The sequence below is a fragment of the Aulostomus chinensis genome, chromosome 17 (assembly GCF_037954235.1).
Source record: "Aulostomus chinensis isolate RoL2024-O1b breed Wild chromosome 17, RoL_Achi_v1.0, whole genome shotgun sequence".
In the NCBI taxonomy this organism is placed as follows: Eukaryota; Metazoa; Chordata; class Actinopteri; order Syngnathiformes; family Aulostomidae; genus Aulostomus; species Aulostomus chinensis.
This window is the reverse complement of record NC_141336.1, coordinates 2,533,926-2,550,229: the sequence shown is the minus strand read 5'-3', so window position 1 is coordinate 2,550,229 and position 16,304 is coordinate 2,533,926. Positions and strand designations below refer to the sequence as shown.

At 45.2% G+C, this 16,304-nt stretch overlaps 1 protein-coding gene across 2 annotated transcripts in view; it reads left to right on the top strand.

The window, feature by feature from the left end:
- The first annotated feature begins 2,837 nt into the window (after positions 1-2,837).
- Positions 2,838-16,304, top strand: part of vps39 (VPS39 subunit of HOPS complex) — a 30,376-nt gene continuing 16,909 nt past the window's right edge. The window contains exons 1-14 of one of the 2 annotated variants that reach the window (XM_086183062.1): positions 2,838-3,590; positions 3,814-3,879; positions 4,002-4,066; positions 4,417-4,459; positions 4,564-4,658; positions 6,835-6,933; positions 7,018-7,110; positions 8,060-8,243; positions 11,901-12,021; positions 12,307-12,427; positions 12,717-12,843; positions 13,327-13,469; positions 13,950-14,090; positions 14,985-15,126. In XM_086183062.1, the coding sequence (XP_086039188.1) occupies positions 3,518-3,590; positions 3,814-3,879; positions 4,002-4,066; positions 4,417-4,459; positions 4,564-4,658; positions 6,835-6,933; positions 7,018-7,110; positions 8,060-8,243; positions 11,901-12,021; positions 12,307-12,427; positions 12,717-12,843; positions 13,327-13,469; positions 13,950-14,090; positions 14,985-15,126 (1,513 nt within the window). In that variant the 5' untranslated portion in view covers positions 2,838-3,517. Of the gene's footprint in view, positions 3,591-3,813; positions 3,880-4,001; positions 4,067-4,416; positions 4,460-4,563; positions 4,659-6,834; positions 6,934-7,017; positions 7,111-8,059; positions 8,244-11,900; positions 12,022-12,306; positions 12,428-12,713; positions 12,844-13,326; positions 13,470-13,949; positions 14,091-14,984; positions 15,127-16,304 lie in introns of both variants that reach the window. The other variant, XM_086183061.1, reaches the window with a different exon arrangement.

Here is a 16,304-nt window from a genome sequence, read left to right as displayed (position 1 = left end):
TGGCGCCTGGTGAGTGGATGCTGGTCTTTCCAACTCAAGCAGCTGCTGACTCTCAAGGTGGTAATTGAGAGCCCACGCGGTCCACTGAGGTGAGCCCTGAAGAGGACGTTGTTTCAGTTGACGAGGTCTTCATTTTACTCAGCAACTATGATGATGATTTCAGTCCAGCTTCACAAAACATCCAAGCTAAAGATAAGAATGTGTATGTTGTGAAGAAACTGGGACAAATGTGATGTGGGATGTTGTTCAGTGCGAGAGACGACTTATTAGAAAAAAGCATGAAAGGAAGGAACTGCGTGCAGCATGAACACGCAGTTCCTCGGGCTCCTGAGGAACTGCGTGTTCATAACATGACGGTGGAGAGGTACCAGGCCATCCAGCAGGAGGTGGTGGATCAGATGAAGAGGTAGGTTCTAGAAGCCTGCAGGTACATCCTCATGTTTTTCCAGTCAGGTCCAAATCTGTTTGTCCATCCAGAGTTGTGTCTCTTTCTAATGTCGCTTCTGTCCCTCCTCACAGATCTGAGTATGGACACCTGCTCCCCTACAGCCTGGAGCTTGGCTCCCAAATCAAGGTCCAGCTCTGGGAGAGGCTTAACCGGCCCGTCATCACGGTGGAGGACTCTGGCCCCGGCAGCCTCTGCCAGGTGACGGAGACCTACGGTGGGGAAGAGCCTCTCCCCAAGATTGAGCTGGACATTTCTGGGGAGCCTGAGCCGTTCCATCCCAGGAGGATGAGGAGGAAGGCACGACGAGGTGCCGATGACGGAGGACGATCGTCCGCCAGCACCTCGATCAGGAGGCCAGGAGGAGGAATGCAGCTCAGCTACAGGGTTTGATGGAGGGGGGACCAGGAGCACCGCCACCCACTAACGCTGCCTCCATGTTTTGTTTTATTGTTTCTGCTGTCTGGAGCGCTTGGCTCATGAATAAACTGTTCACTCAGATCCTCTGAGCATGGCTCATGATGATGTCTGATTTTTGAGCACTGATCTTGATCGTATAAACTTGGCTGTCCCTGCAGGTTAGATAAAGGGGCGTGCACCCCCCCCCCCTTATATTTCACCCCCCAAACGGAACCTCCTCCCTCCAAAAATCCCATTTATTGGACCTACTTAGATTTGAATACACAGCGCCACATCACAACGGAGGTCAGAACAGGTCCAGACCTTGTTCTGTTGTGAAACACGTTATAAATTATATATGTAAGTCTGTTATTGAGCTAATTTATGACAAACATCGTCACACATTTGCAGTTCTCCTCTGTTAGTTTGTGAAGACTCCGCCACCACACACACACACACACACACACACACACACACAGCACAGGAGAACATGTGACGTCACTGAACACCTGAAAAGCAGGTGAAATATCTGCGTTTATCAAGCTGAATGTAGGACCAGTGGCGAGGACGCTAACGCTAGCTCTGCTGCTAGGAGCAGCCAGAGAAGCTCTCCTGCCGCTGGTCCAAGCAGAGAACAGAGCACCAGCTCTACAGGCTTGGAAATGTTTTAGCAAAAATGTGTTAAAAACCTGAATTAAAATTAAAAGTTCTTGTACTTCAGTCAGATATTTTCTCCTACAGTTTTCTTCCATTCCTCATCGTTCCTTCAGTGTCAGTTCAATGTTCAATGTCAATGTTAAAGGCAGACTTTCTTCTGAAACATCAAACCCTCTAACTTTTTGACTGAGGTTGGATGCTTGAGGTGAGCGGTGACGTCAGAGTGGCAGACTGAAGGCTAATTAGTCGTCTCTCGCACTAAACAACATCGCAGACGGGAGCTCTGGAACAACACCTGTGTGTCTACAAAAACTGTGTTTATGGACTTTTATACCTGGCTTTGAAAGACTGAGGGGGTCATGACGTTCTAACCTGCCCAACACAAACATGTGACCCCCCTGACAACAGTGATATGCTTCAAGTATCAACAGACACCGACGCAGCCGTGTTACGCAGAGTAGAAGTGTTACATTGATGTGTCTATGTTCAGGATGACGCAGTCAGCCAAACCACTTACATGTAGATAGGATGTCATTAAACATTGCTTTTTTTCTTTGAGTGTCTGACTACATTTTAACCATAGAGTGGAGTCAATTAGATGTTCATTCTTAAATGTGTAACACCAGAAAAAACACATGCTAGAAACGGCCTGTTTCCATTGTGCATACGAAACATGTCGGATCTTGGTTTGGGGATTTCAGATGCTGGACTCTGGAGTCTCATCTGATTGCAACAGTGTTTCCAGCGTGTGTTTTCCCTCCATGAGCGCCATCGCCTGATGGTTTGTCTGTTTTTAGCAGGCTACCAAACATTCCCACCCTCCTGGTTACTGGGGTCACTTCTGAAATGGAGCGCAGAAACACAACGTTAACGGCAGGGCTCAGAGGAGCACGCCATCAAGTTCAGTCGAATGTAAACTCACAGGAAACCTTCATAAATGATGTAGATTATTTTTTTTTTTTTAGTGTCTGAATTCTGCTAAAGTTTGACAGTGAAAAAGGGCCAATGCAGCTCCTCAGCTTGATACGGAATCAAACTGCTCATGTCTGACTGCTACTTCTACCTTAACACAATATATATAAATATATATATATATATATATATATATATATTTATATATATATATATATATATATATATATATATATATATATATATATATATATTTCTCTGACTTATTCTTAAAAATATTCGGTCTTGAAGGGAAAAAACAAATGAATGATTGAAATCCGGACCAGAAAGACTCTGGTCCAGGTTTATCATGGCAGGATGGATCCCAAAATCAAGTTTTTTTCTATCATCCATCACTGTGCACCACGCGACTCACATATCGCGAGAACTGCGCCACACCTGGATGATGCGAGAGGCTAACACTGAGAACTTCTCTCGGTTCTCCTCGGACATCCGCGTCCTGCCTGAACCCCTGGTTGCGCCGGGGCGGAGAAAGGCGCAGATGAATTCAGGCACTGCGCCTTTAATGCGTTCCTCGTGAGGATGCTGACTTCAGTCACGTGCCTGTCAAACCCCACTCGCCTGCGCAGCCGCGGTGAGCACAGCTGGGGGAAGTGGTAGCATGAAGCTAACCTGGCTAGCCAAAACCAGCCGCCTCGGACATTCAATGCCCTCCGCCGTGTAGCGAAGCGGTCCGTGGAGACTGTCCACACGGCGAGTGTTGGACTCTGTTCGGGTTTCAGTACGTGTGACGTCAGAAGTAGCTGTGTAAAAGAGCCGTGGCTGTTGCTCGTCAACTTCGAAGCTAGCAAGCTAACATCAGCTGTTGTTTTGGTCGAGCTAACAAGTCAGGCAGCATAGCATTGCACCAGTTTACGATACTGGAATTTACCACACCGGGCTTCCTGATTTCCCGTGAACCCTGAACGGCTCGGTCGGTAAATGGCAGCTCGTTCATGCGCCCCACCGTGACGGAGACCTCGGAGGTTTGCTGTCGCCCCGCAGGCGTCAACATAAAGCGGAATTGAGCCATAGGAGCGGTCCGGGATCGACTGTCGCTTCAAGATGCATGACGCCTATGAACCAGTGCCTATATTGGAGAAGCTTCCTCTCCAGATTGACTGCCTTGCAGCCTGGGGTGAGTGGTTTTTCACTGGAACGGATCTGTGTTGTTTATTCTGTGTCATGCTGTATTAGGGGGTGTCTGGGCGTTGATGAGGCTGAAATCATGTGTTATCTTGGATGTGACTGATCTTCCTGCCGGGACACCGTCACTCACTGCTGGGACACGATCCTGTAATAGCATGGGTGTTTGAAATTATTGCTGGTGTCTTTGGAACTGACGAATTATCATCCCACAGAGGACTGGCTGCTTGTTGGAACCAAGCCGGGGCATCTTCTTCTCTACCGAATAAAGAAAGACGCAGGTGAGAGGAGAGAAGAGGGTGTGGGATGCTACCTGGCTCTCGGTTCTCTGCAGGCTTCACCTAGTTTGTGTCGCCGGCTCCAGAGAAAAGCCTCGGTCATTTCTGTGTGTGTTCCCTCTCAGGCACCAACCTGTTTGAAGTGACGCTGGAAAAATCCAATAAGAACTTCTCAAAGAAGATTCAGCAGGTACGACTGTAGGATGAGACTATGGATGAATGGCTGTCATTGTGGATTAAAGTAAGATTTAAAAACAAAACAAATCCAAAGTACAAAAGAGAAGCACTGAAAAGAAGCGGTGCTATGAGGCTTGTAGGATGAAGTCTGTGCTTTGGCTCCTAACTGTTGGGGGCTACCAGCCAAGCCAGTACGCCACCACATTAAAGTTTTATTATTTTTATCCTTCTTCAAAGTCGTTCATGATCTCAGGTGGCGTTTCAGCATTTTAGAAACATGTTGCACTTCTACTTCTAGTCCAAAGATTCTTGATGTTTATATCCACACGGACGTGTTTGACCTTTGTGTCCTCCTTTTTTCAGCTTTACGTCGTCTCACAGTACAAAATTCTTGTCAGTCTTCTAGGTAAGACTCTCTGCCTCCCACACTTGTTGAGTCAGACGTCACGCTTGCTCGTTCTCTGGATTGACACCCGGTGTCCGTCTTCATTCATCTCATTTCTCCTGTAGAAAACAACATCCACGTCCATGACCTCCTGACCTTCCAGCAGATCACGGTGGTATCCAAAGCTAAGGGAGCCACGCTCTTCGCGTGTGACCTGCAGGTCAGTTCCCGCCTGCTTGTGGTTGCAGCCCTGAACCAAGGACTAAAACTAACCTCGTCCCGGGGACGTCATTCATTGTCATCGAGAGGATCAATATTCTCTGTCGGGAAATTTGTGGGCGCTGACTTCATTTTCCTGTTTACGTTTTCAACGCTTCAGCAAACCAGAACGGTTCACAAACACGTCGGTGGAAACGACTTACGTGAAAACGTAAACGGGAAAAGGACTGAGCTTCACTCACTTGGCTGGCGCTCGCGTTTGTGAGACTGCTTGCAACAGTGGTGCAGCCACTGCTGTTTGTGTGGGCGGGGATGAGTTAGTAGTAATTTAATTGCATTTATTTGGTGTATTTTATGTGTTGCAGTCATTTTTTCCCAAGTAAAAACTACAGTACCAACAATGCAAAGCAGAAAAGGGTCTGCGATTTCTAGAAGGAAGAAGTGAACAGAGAGAGGACTGAGATCCCTTGAGCGCTGAAGTGGACCAGAAAGTGGTCCGAGTCCACATGTGTGAAGGGAAATAAATATATAATTAACATAATGTATTTTGGTTTTATTAAATTGTCAGTAAGTAACAACTCAAAATTTAACAAACATTTTTAGGGAAATTCAGGACGGTTGAAAATGTTTTTCTGGACGTTTGTGGGACGGTGGTGGAAAAAACTGAGTCTTAACCCCTGCCTGAACATTTGGGCTCGTCATTCCTGCTTTCATAGCGCCTGCATGCTAGCTGCGAGCCTGGCGTCGTCAGACCAGGTCAGGTTTGGGAACCGTTCTTAAACCTCTCGGATCATTTTCAGGGATAGACCCTCCTATTATGTTTGCTCGGCAGAGCAACACATTAGCAGCACTAAAAACACACACTAACCAGTGTCCCAGCCCCCCCCCCCCCCAACACCCAAGAGGCAGCTCGTTATTAATTAAAGTTGTGTTGCCAAGTAAATCTGTCTACATCTAAAAAAAAGAAAAGAAAAAGTATAAAAGTAAAAAAAAAAAACGCAACAAAATTGCTAGAATAAAGTTGAACATCAGTGCAAATAAAGTAGGTCCCTGCAGCGTCAAGGATATTATTGCACGTCGTCGTTATTGTCTGATAATGAAGCCTGGTCACTCAGCAGCAGAGTTAGACTCTGTAGTGGCTCTTGCTTGCTTAAAACTTGTTGTTGTTGTTTTTAAAGATGCCAACATTTAATCCACCATTTTACAGCTGCAACAACAAACACGTGTTGCCGCCTGTTTCCAATCACAGCCTGAGTGATGCGGCTGTGATCAGCTGACAGTTAGACATCCGCAGCCGTCTGGGTTGTTCATGAAAACACCTCAACGGAACCTCACTGTCAGTCAGCGTGTTGGTGTCGGGTCTGGGTCAACCAGCGCTGACCCCTCCCCTTGCAGAGAGTACACAAACCAGGCAGCGTCAAAGCTTCGTATCGACCCCTCCTCGAGATGACATTTGATTGGGCCGTCTGGGATTCATCGGGTTTATGAGGGTGATCTCGCAGACGTGACTTCTCATGAATTGAGTCCACAAATCCAGAGGAGCGCATGCAGATTTGCAGCGTCAGGATAAAACTTGGAGCCAATTTCCAAATCTCACATTTCCCAAAAGCACTTGCGGCATATTTTATAGACAGTTTTTAACTGGCACATCTGTCTCAGCATGTTGTTACACGTCTCTGCTCCCACACATCAGCCCCGTCAACTTGGTGGGGCTCATCGACATGGCAGCAGTGAACCGTGGTAATTTTCCTTCATACTATTTTGCCAGTATGGCTGTGACAAAGGGAAGGTTTTAAAAGTCACACATTCATTCTGCTGAAGTCCACAGTGTCCCTGCTTCGAGGGAAGAAGGGACACACTTCACGTTTACAGATTTACTGGCTTTGGCGAATGTCTGTTGGCTCTTTTTATCAAACCCACGGCGAACAGTCGGATGTCTTGGGTGACAGGAGACACATCTAGACGTCCGTGTCTGTGTGTTCAACAGTGCTGCTGAAAGAATTTATTACTTGTGTATGTTGCTTTCAAATGGGCTACGAAATCACAAAACCACTGGTTTGAGTCCATTGACAGTTTTTGGTCAGAACATTGATTTTTTTTCCCCACATGTCTGTGTTTCGCTCATATTTTCCGTGGTCAAAAGTCCCGAATTGTATATTTTGTCTCTTCTGTTACAGCAAACCAGCTCAGGAGAGGAAATATTGAGAATGTGTGTTGCAGTAAAAAAGAAACTCCAGTTGTATTACTGGAAGGACAGAGAGTTCCACGAGCTGCAGGTAAAGTAAATTATCGAGCGGTGATGTGACTCACAATGGTGTCATCCATGTTCAGTCAGCGCCATTTTCCTTTTTGTCTGTCAGGGCGACTTTGGTGCTCCAGATATTCCAAAGTCCATGGCTTGGTGTGAGAACTCCATTTGTGTTGGTTTCAAACGAGACTATTACCTCATTCGGGTATGTTTGCTCTCATTTTTACTGATGAAACATGAAACACTTTTTCCCTTCAGACGTGACGCGTGGATACAAGAGTGTGGCGCGCAGACACGACCCTCCCGTTGTGTCCGTCCGTCCTCTCAGTGTGTTCTCAAATCGTAATTGACGAAAATGTGACAATGACTGTGTTTACATTGATGGCAGTACTACAATACTGACCTGATACTCGTGTTTAAACCTCAATGGAAATACAATTTGGAACAAAGTCAGTAGCTGAAGTACTGCAGTCCATGTTACCCATAGTACCTGTGGTATGTGTATCCTGTACAGTCCAGTGTTTATTATTATCATATTATACCATATCTGTCTGCATATACTTATATATCAATATATAATATAATTATACGATATTATCTTAGAACCATATATACTGCACTACTATTGTTGTACTCTATGCTGTTTTATTCTTCGTAACAATTACATTCCTTTCAGGATCAGTATCGCTGTGCCACTGCACCTGACCCACCTACTTAATCATCTTTTATTTGTTTTGTGTTTTTCAAGTGTTTTTGTCCGAGTCTTATTTTTGTTTCTACTCTTTTGCTACATTGGTCTTTTATTCCACATTTATTTTATTCCATTGTATTTTTTTATTGTATTCTGCTACAACGACATCATTTCCCTTCGGGGATGACAAAGTCATCTGTGTGTCCGTAAACGTGGTCATGGTCGTGATACTGGTGTCAACTGGCTTGCATTCATTGTGTGAACCGTGATGCGGGCGCTTAAGAGGCGATTTTCACAGTAAAATATCTGTTCTAAGAAGGTCTCGTTCTTTGCGTCCTTGTTGTCATCGGCTAATGTGTGGTAGCGTTTTTGCTAGCCTGATAAGATTTTGTCGATGTACTTTTTACTGGCCCGTTATGAAGAGGTGTGTGTGGCTCACCTGTGCTGTTTCTGCTGTTACCAGATGGACGGCCGTGGCTCCATCAAGGAGCTCTTTCCCACTGGGAAGCAGTTGGAGCCTCTGGTCGCCCCCCTGGCGGATGGGAAGGTCGCGGTCGGGCAGGATGACCTCACTGTGGTACTTAATGAAGAGGGTGTTTGCACCCAGAAGTGCGCCCTGAATTGGACAGACATTCCCATAGCGATGGGTAAGACTTCTGCAGGTTGTCTGTGACTCTGCAGTTAATTACGTTTTAATGATATTGTCATGTTCTGATGGGTGTTGTTGGGCTGTGAGATTTAAAACAAGCCACTTCGCCATGTCTTGTTTCTACCTTTTTCTTTTTTTTCTTAATTTGTATGTCTTTGGTAACTTGTATTCAGTATCAATAGGAGGTGATGGCAAAGTCAAAAAACACACACACACACACACACACACACACACACACACACACACACACACAGTAAGACGAGCCAATAATCCTGGTCCCCCGTGTGGCGTCGTCTCCCACTGCAGGTGGTGTCATCCAAAGAAAAAAACAAAACCACAGTCGAGTTTAAGTTAAATTTAACAAATCTACAGAAATATAGAAACTGGATGTGTTGATGTTATTGGACTTTATGTTGTCTGACATACATGTTGTGTCCTACTAAGGAGACTGTTAGGTCGTGAAGGAACTTGCCAGTTATAAAACACTAAAATGGCACCTCGGGAGAGGAGCCAGGCCTCAGAGGTTCAGGCGAGGGGCGAACACTTTCCCGTTAGTTAGCACTGTTCAGAGAAATTCTGCATTCCTTGCAGAACTGTGTTTGTACACAACTTATGAATCATAGGATTTGTGACTCCTTTTACTGCAACATAAAGTCTTGGGTGTATTTCATCTGTTAAAGGAAGGAACATCGCAGGCTGTTGAAATACATGCGCTGCAGCAGAGTTCGGGTTATTCAGCACGTGATGTTTTCATTGTCGGCTGATTCAACATTAATCAGATCTTCAAATCAACATTCTGTTCAAATACTCTCTGCCTTTGCTCTTCCTCATCTTTCCTGACCTTGAGTCTTTCTCTCTTCCTGCTCTGTCTGTCCATATTTCGCTGCGTTCCACGCGTCAGAAGAGGAAACACACTTTTAGATCAGTGTTTTTAACCGATGACAAAGACACGGCAGGTCTGTCCCAGGAGGGCTGAATGAGGGTCAGCTGGATTTAGATGTAAATGGTTCACTTCTTATCCAGGCTGGCTGGAGGGGAATATCAAGTGTGGTGATGAAGGTCACGGATGGTCCGCCAGTGCTGCTGGCGACAGTCAGACAAATGTAAATGGTGGTGGTTGTTTTTGTGAAGGACAGCGCTGTAGGTGTGAAGTGTCAACAAAGACTTGCTCCTCTGTTGAGGGGTGGCATTTGTACCCCCCGTCCTGAGTAATCTACCTTGAATGGAGTGTCCCTGATCCTCCAGGTGTGGTTGAGTCTTGACCCACATGTTGGTTAAATGATCCAGTTTCCAGGGCTGTACGCCACTCAGGTGATGTGATGGCTCATCTGTTCGCTTGTTGTTTTTTTTGCCACACGGATCTGTGAAAGATTGTGTCCAACGGAAGATTAACGTTCCTTGAATGAGCCGGACCGACTGCCGCAGTCACTGTAGTCACAGCGTCGTGGAGGTGACCACTGGCATTTCCACAAAATGAGATGAGACAGAGATTCTGGATTAATAGTCATCACTGATGTGATTATAATGGGGACTTTACACTCCATGCAAATGTCTCAAGTTGCCATACGGACTGTAAACACAGAGTGGCAGACGCAACAAGGAAGTCCTGAGCCGAAGAGCTGCTGGCTACACCGGAACCCTGAAACACTGACCCTAGTTCCTGGGTTCCCAGAATGCTTCAGACGTGTACAGTATGGAATGAAGATGTTGCGTGTCTTCTTCCTTTCCTCACCACTAGCAGTGCTGGCGCTCTTCCTGGATTCTGTGGCTGCTGTCCTAACAGTTCAGTGTCTGTGTGCTTTTACTGCATCCTTCAGGTTTTTGGGGACTCGGCTGTTGTTGGTGAATAATCTGCAAGGACGTACATGAATATATTAACTCTGAGCAATGATATCTGTTCGGTATTTCTTTTTTTTTTTTCCAATGCTGTCTATTTGTGTATAGCTGCAGGGCTGATTTTAGAAGAGGAAACACGGTTTCAGACTAGATCAGCTTTTCTATCCCTTGACAAAGACTCTGCAGGTGTTGCTCATGCATTTTGTCGCAAAGGTCATGCATTGTTTTCATTCCGTGCTCATTGGAATGCAGAACGGAATCATGCAAAGGGGAAATGAAGCCTCCAAGCAGTGTTTCATACAGTTTGCAATTTCCTCATTTTGATGGAGTCAACATTGTGGCTTTGGCATGTATCAGATGTGTAGAATATATCTGACTGATCATTGGAGCTGATCAGGGCCCAGGCTCTCCCTGTGGAGCCCCAGAGTTGACTCTGTCCTAATAGCAGGTCCTGCTGGAGGTCCTGCTGGAGGTCCAGTGACCCTCAAGGTCTTCGCTTCATAAACACAGCAGAGGCACCTGCTCTTAAACAGTAGTTATTAGCCAGTCAACAGCAAGTTCATGACTCCAGTTTCCCCAAATACAAATAAATCCTGGTCTCCATACGATTCTAGAAAGGTAAACCATTCAACTTTGGGTTTTCTGTCGTTCAGACAAAACCAGACAACCAACGACTGCAACCTGAAATGGATATTTTTGACATTTACTGCATTTTTCTCCAATGAGCCAGAGATCCTTCTCCTGGCAGCAGCATCTCAACGACGCACCAACGGCACCTCAGAGGCACCTGGCGCCAGGCATGGCATCCGGTTCACTTCACAACTGGGACCTGCTTGATGTAATGTTTTTGTGGTCAGGTGTAAATCAAAGCTGCTTTTTTTTAACTTGATAATGAATTATCAACATACTCAATAATCCATTGATACTTCGTAATCACGTACATACGAGTGTAACGGTGAGAAAATAAAATGGAAACCAGAGTAAAAGATGAGAAAACACGTTTTACTTTTGTCTCCCTACGTTTTATAGAATTAATTCAACTTAAAAGGTTGTAATTTGGCCCATTGAAAAGAGCAAATATGAGCAAATTTGAGGAAAAGCTCATACACTAATTAACTTATTTTTGTAAATGGACTAAATCGTGATGGAATTAAGTATGTGAAATTAAGGGAAAATAGAAAAGTAATAGGTGGTTCCTCATTATTTAAAATGCTTTTTTATGGTCTCGCGGGTATTCATGTGATTATAATGTAGGCTTATTACATCACTCTGTATGTTGACAATTCCCAATCAAGTTACTAAAAAATAATTTGACTGTTGACCATTCTGAAAACGAGCCTGTGCACCAGATGCCATAATTTGTGCTGACGCTAGATGCCGCTGGGGCGACGCTAGATGCCGCTGAGGCGACGCTAGATGCCGCTGGGGCGACGCTAGATGCCGCTGGGGCGACGCTAGATGCCGCTGAGGTGCCAGTTGAAAGATCCCGGCCTCTCTTTTTCAGGCTGCAGGAATAATTATTGTACAAAATAACAATTGATTTGATTAATAATGAAATTGATCTCAGTTGCAGGGCATCAACATGTTTAAGGTCTTATTCACTGGAATGAGATATTTGTCCAATTATCTCATTGTTTTATTACATATGAGTGAATAGTTCATTGATAATTAAATTGTTGTTGTAATTGCCTGTACAGGAATGTTATAAACAGAAACCAGAATATTTGTAATATTCTTGCGTCACAAACAGACCAGTAATTGGTTTTGGCTGATGTACATAACTGTGTGACACACATTGCATCTTCTCAAATATCCCCAGAGCACCAGCCTCCCTACATCATAGCCGTTCTGCCGCGGTACGTGGAGATCCGGACCTTCGAGCCGAGGCTGCTGGTGCAGAGCGTGGAGCTGCAGAGACCTCGTTTCATCACCTCAGCAGGGTGAGCTTGTTCTCTGGATCGTCACGTCATCCGATTGTTCCGCTGGTTGTTCTTACTCTTGATTCGCAGCCCCGATACCTTGTCCTGTGTGAAGAGGTGGAACCTTTAACTCCACGTCTGCGGCTCCTGTAAAGAGGAATTCTGATTCGGTTTCTCTGTTTTCATTCGTCCACCAAGAAAATGGCAGTGAACGCGTTTGATAACTTACATTTGCTCGTCCTGTTCTGCACTGTTTGAGGTAAAGACGACTGCTGCTACCTTCTTTTGCCCTCTGTCCTTCCACAGGCCAAATATTGTGTATGTTGCCAGCAACCACTTTGTGTGGCGCCTGGTGCCCGTGTCAATAGCCACTCAGATCCGGCAGCTTCTTCAGGACAAGCAGTTTGAACTGGCTCTTCAGCTGGCGGTGAGTAGCAGGACACCTCCATTCCCTTGGAAACCTTGTTACTACATTCCTGAGGCTTCCATTGTGCCTTCATCAACGCGTCCGCAGCACTGCGTAGAAATGCTGGTGGCTTTGTTTTGGTGGTCAGCCTACCTCGCGATCTGGCGTTCAGGGGCATTTTCTATCCTTCAGAACTTCTTCATGTGGTGTGTTTTACATCTCTGGAAGCAAACGTTCTGATCAGACTCTGCTTTATTTTGATGGTTCTGTTTGTTTGTTTGCTTGTTTGTTTGTTTTGTTCTGCCAGAAGATGAAGGACGATGCCGATGGCGATAAGAAGCAGCAGATACACCACATCCAGAACCTCTATGCCTTCAACCTGTTTTGTCAGAAGAGATTCGATGACTCCATGCAGGTTTTTGCTAAACTGGGCACAGGTAGGACTCCCACCTTCTTCAGGGATTTCTCTCTTCTTTCTCATTTGTGAAACAGAACCAGACTTAAACCAGCATGAAACTCGACACCAACTTCATTCCTTATTTATTATTTGAAACCAGTCGCACATTGTTTCACGTTAAGCGCCAGCTACCTCAGACTTCTGGAAAGTAAATATATAACACCCTGTTGGAGGCTTGGCATCTTGGGTAAAGTAATCCAATTTGTCCCTAACTGGTTGTCTCATTCGACCCTCGTGACCCTCATTTATCCAGGACAGCCTGATGTCATGTTTATTCCTTTTTCCCTCTCTCTTCTCTTGACCTCTGGTCTACAGGGAGCCATTGTCACCTTTTTCATCTCTGAGTTTCCTCTGGAATATAAACTTTGCTCTATAAACTCTCTCTGTTTGAACAAGGACTTAGATGAGTGATGTGTCGTACATGGAAGACAATTTAACAACATTCCCATGCAACGCTCTGCAGATCCCACCCATGTGATCGGGCTCTACCCGGACCTGCTGCCGTCAGACTACCGCAAACAGTTGCACTATCCCAACCCTCTGCCCACTCTGTCCGGGGTCGAGCTGGAGAAGGCCCACCTGGCTCTCATCGATTACCTCACCCAGGTTTGTTCCTCCTTCACGCTGCACAGCAGAGGACTGGATGTCTCATGTTTTCATGTTGGCCACACGGCTGAATGGCAGCGCGTCGATCCATAAGCACGTTGAGCGAATCGCTTCAGATTTGGCACAAACGTCCACCTGGTGAAATTATTTGGGTGGTAAATGTTCTGTGACGTGAAACCCATCACATTCTTGTGAATGCAACGTGTCAGGAGTCCATGAAGGAAATTTTCTCACGCGGAACACAAACTGCTGCTCGGAAGACTTTTCTATGGCAGGTACAGAAATCACCTGTTGAAAAGCCTCAATTCACAGTCTAAATGCCAGGTCAGAGCCTATAATTACATACAACCACAACGCAGGATTTCCAAATCTACGTCTTCTGCCTTTTATTTCTAACTAAACACAGGAAAAATGTGGCCGTGACTCTCGCTGGTGTACATTTGTTGTCCTTACTGCATATCCACACTTTCTTCCTCTCAGAAACGCAGCCATCTGGTGAAGCAACTGAACGACTCGGACCCCTCCACCACGTCTCCGCTCATGGAGGGCACGCCCACTATTAAAAGTCGCAAGAAACTCCTACAGATCATAGATACCACCCTGCTCAAATGTTACCTGCATGTAAGGCCGCTCCGTTGTTTTATCATTCTTACTTTTAAGTATATGACTCATTTCATGCCTGTAACCAAGTAAGGAACCGAAATTAAATATTTCTATTTCTTGATGAAAGTTTGATCGGCTCTTCAAGGGTTTTTAGAGTGATTTTATGAGTTTCTAAACTCAAACACAAAATGAGCCCATTAACAATATCTTTCACTCAGCCAAGTGGGTCCTTAGCATGGCCGCTCTTTGGTCGGTTTACTTTGAAGTAACTGAAACAGAATGAGTTGAAAGCATGTTGATGTGAGGATCCAAGATATTTAGATTTATGGCTCCAATAAAAGCAAGTCTTGTTTTGATTCAGGATCGAGATGCCTGGGCAACAAAGAAAAATATTCCATTTACCAGGATATTTCTGTTTTATGCTTGTGTTTAGTCAAGCAGTAACGTGTGTTGGAATTACACATGGGACAGCACATCCAAACAAGCCGAGGAAGCTTCCAAAAGGATGGTCGGGGTTTGCTTGAGGAACACAACAGTCTGGATGGACCTCAAAGCCTTTCTGGTTCTTCTCACTGTAGAGAAAAAAGCCAGTTGGGTTGTTTGTGCATCCAGCAAAAATGCAACCAGGTGCTTCCCTTAGGAGGTGCAGTGAGAACTATCGACTCAGAGGGGCTCTCAGGGAGGGACCAGAGGATGCTGAAGGAGAGCCTGGACACGCTTAGAGATAGCGGGTGCCTGGGAGTGCCAAGAGCCTGCGCTAGATTGTTTAAATTACAAACACATTGTGTAGCTGGGAGGGCGAACTAAATGGTGACGTCAGCTTCTTGGGTGAAACAAGCTCAACTGTAAAGCACTGGGCTGATTAAAGTTTGGAAAAGTGTGGCACTGACTCTGTGTGATCCCTCTGCTCAGACGAACGTGGCCTTGGTGTCTCCCCTCCTCCGACTGGAGAATAACCACTGCCACATTGAGGAGAGCGAGTACGTCCTGAAGAAGGCCCACAAGTACAGTGAGCTCATTATTCTCTATGAGAAGAAGGGCCTGCACCAGAAAGGTAAGGGCCTGTTGCCTCCCACTGTTTAATGTAGAATTAAGTCATAAACAGTGTTAAAACATCAAGTGTCAGCTGCAGAAGGAGGTTTTTACGAGGCACGTTCGTCTAGAGTCTAGCAGCTGGCTGTACAGCCGGTGCTGGGAGCAAACCTAAAGCTGAACCTTCTTTTCTTTTGAATTTGTGAATGTCTGATCACGAGTGGTCAGCTCAGGGGTTCAGGTGTACAAGCAGTGACACCACATTCAGAAGTGGTCTGGCCTGCACATTCCTTTCCTGCGTCACCGCCTAATCAGCCCATGTCCTCTGTTTAAGCGGAAGAACACATTCACGCAACAATGTCTGAAAATGTCTTAAAGCCCATAGAGATGTATTTGGTGTGTGTCAAACATCTTGAATGATTTGTTTTGCCTGGAACATGCCAAGGAATGGACATCCAGTCCATATTGTTTTGCTTTATTCTCTTCTTTTTAATTTCCGACTCAGTTGGCCCTGGAAAATTTCCATTATTTTGGGTTTCCGTTGAGACAAACTTATGGTTTCCCAGCATGCCCGTCTTGCTAGAAGTCAGTTGAGCTCACCCAACAGTCTCCCTGCAATTAAATAAAACAAATACTGTCTCAGCTGGTTCCTCCGAACAAGACGGCGTTTCCTTCTTCAGAATGTCAGCGGTCTAAATCAGGGGTTCCCAATCTGACAACTCCCAGCGTCCCTGGAGGAGCACAGAGCATTCAAACATAGCGCGCGCGCGCACACACACACACACACACACACGCGCGCGCACCCTCCTAATAGGACTATCCAAACAGGTCCAAATGTGAGGTGATTTAAAAATTCAGCTGGTAATTTTGAAGTGATTAAAACACTATTTTTGTCTTTTAGAAAAAACAAGCCAAAGATTTTTTTAATCTGAAACGTTGCCCTGCTAAAGACATTATTTATACTTTTTTAAACCTTCAATTTTCACCCAAAAAAGTGTTGCCAGCAGAATAAAATGGTGTCATCTCTTCTGCCTGAAAAGGGATTTTGTATTTTCATCTTGCTCTGTCTCAAAAATGTATCAGTGCCCTCTTCTAAATTGTTCATATGCACTGAACTGTTTTTCCTGGCAGAAACTGTTTAGATTCCATTTGATTATTTGTGATTTGGGATTTAATCTTTCATTTGTAATAGCAAAGATT